General features: G+C 65.2%; 1 protein-coding gene across 3 annotated transcripts in view; it reads right to left on the minus strand.

Moving 5' to 3' along the window:
• Positions 1-1,274: 1,274 nt before the first annotated feature.
• Positions 1,275-1,852, minus strand: part of F10 (coagulation factor X) — a 15,055-nt gene continuing 14,477 nt past the window's right edge. For 2 of the 3 annotated variants that reach the window (XM_021708091.1, XM_021708090.1), the window contains one exon: positions 1,275-1,852. This exon is cut by the window's right edge and continues 37 nt beyond it. In XM_021708091.1, coding sequence (XP_021563766.1) covers positions 1,291-1,852 — 562 coding nt within the window. In that variant the 3' untranslated portion in view covers positions 1,275-1,290. The other variant, XM_021708092.1, reaches the window with a different exon arrangement.

Raw genomic sequence — 1,852 nt, forward strand, 5'->3', positions numbered from 1 at the left:
TCCCGCCTGCTCTAGAGCACGCGGCCAGGCCCAGCCCGCCTCCGCAGGCCGCTTCTGGGAAACGGAACCCCGGCCCACACTGATTCCCCTGACCCTGCAATAGCTCCTGTTACGAAAGCCTCCGTCCAGCGGGGGACTGGGGCATTCTGTACCAGAACTTTTGAAGTTTGCTTAGGGGAGTTATGCAAAGTGCAAACTGTCCAGGGGCATTGGGAGAGCATGGGTCTGTCCGTCGTAGACGGCCGCTTCTATTTACTGGAAGCCGTCTGGTGTTCACGGCCATTGAAGTCCAGGGCCAGGGACAGGATTGATGGTGGCCGGGCACGAACTTGGCATCCAGCCGCTCCACCTCCACTTGGGCCCCAGGACGGAGTCACCCAAGAGCCCTAGAAGCTTCCGGCCCATCCCCCACAGACTTCAGTGCCTGGGCCGTGGCCTGGGAGCGGGAGCTGGATGGCCCCACGTGGGCCTGCCCGCAGCCAGGGTGGAGACTCCTGTGCCAGGGCCCCTGGCGAGCCTGACGCCTGTGCACCCGGCCACGCAAGCCCTAGTCTGAGGGTGGGCTCTGGGCCTTAGGAGCCTTGAGAATGCCCCATGGCTTAGGTCAGTTAACAAACACCCACAGCCTGGTGCAGTGACTCACACCTGTCATCCCAGCACTTTGGGAGGCAGAGGCGCGAGGACTGCCTGAGCCCAGGACTTTGAGACCAGCCTGGCAACTTGGCGAGACTCCGTTTCGACCATAAATCCAAAAATTAGCCGGGTGTGGTGGTGTAAGCCTGTAGTTCCAGCAACTTGGAAGACCGAGGCGGAAGGATTGCCCGAGCCCTGCAAGTCAAGGCTACGGTGGCTGTGAGCGTGCCACTGCACTCCAGCCTGGGCGACAGAGTGACTCCGACTCAACAAACAAACAGACAGACCCACCCATGCTGCTGAGTGGCTTCCTTGATCTCCGGATCTTTCCTTCCAGAGAGCCCACACGTGTGGGGGTCTCCTGGGAGAGGGTCCCCTGCTGTCTCATTCCCAGAGGGGAGCCTGCTGGGGCCTGGGGTTCCCGCCTGTTTCCAGGTCAGGCCCGTTTGAGACAGGCAGGGCCCCAGACCGGGGAGGGCCCCTCACAGCCCGAGCGGCGTGCCGCCCCTGCGGCCTCGTCCTGTCTCACCCTGGGCTGGTGGGGAAGGCGGCAGTCCCGTGCCAGGGGCCCGTGCCCGCCCGCCGGGGAGCAGGGGCCAGGGGAGGACGCCCGCCGGGCCCAGCGTCACGACAGAGTCAGCCTCGGGTGAGACGGCTTTACTGGGGCGCGGGGGGCAGCCTGGTGGGCGCGGGCCTGACCATCGTGGCCTTCATGGACCTGTCGATCCACCTGAGGAAGGCGGTGACCTTGGTGTAGATCCCGAACTTGCCCTTCCGCGCACACCCCTCCCCCCAGCTGACGACACCCGTCACGAAGTAGGTGTCCCTGAAGCGGGTGACGTGGGGGCCCCCGCTGTCGCCCTGGCAGGCGTCCTCGGGCCGCGCGTCGTAGCCGGCGCAGAACATGTTCTGGCTGATGCTGAAGCTGGTGGACAGCTTGCAGGTGCTGCGCTCCACGAAGGGCACCGCCAGCATCTTGAGGGTGGCGGAGGCGCGGCCCTTCTCGTGCGTGCGCCCGAAGCCGCTCACGATGCCCGTCTTCTGCGTCATCAGCGTGTCCTCGGCCCAGTCCTTCTCGGGCAGGCAGGCGGGCGCCACGTTCATGCGGAAGGTGATGGGCGTCTTCAGCCGGAGGACCGCGATGTCGTTGTCGTAGGTGGCCTTGCAGAACCGGTTGTGCTTCACGATGGTCTCCACCTCGTGCACCTCCTCGCCGCCG

Source organism: Carlito syrichta, unplaced genomic scaffold (genome assembly GCF_000164805.1).
Source record: "Carlito syrichta isolate Samal-C Ts95f unplaced genomic scaffold, Tarsius_syrichta-2.0.1 Scaffold130611, whole genome shotgun sequence".
In the NCBI taxonomy this organism is placed as follows: Eukaryota; Metazoa; Chordata; class Mammalia; order Primates; family Tarsiidae; genus Carlito; species Carlito syrichta.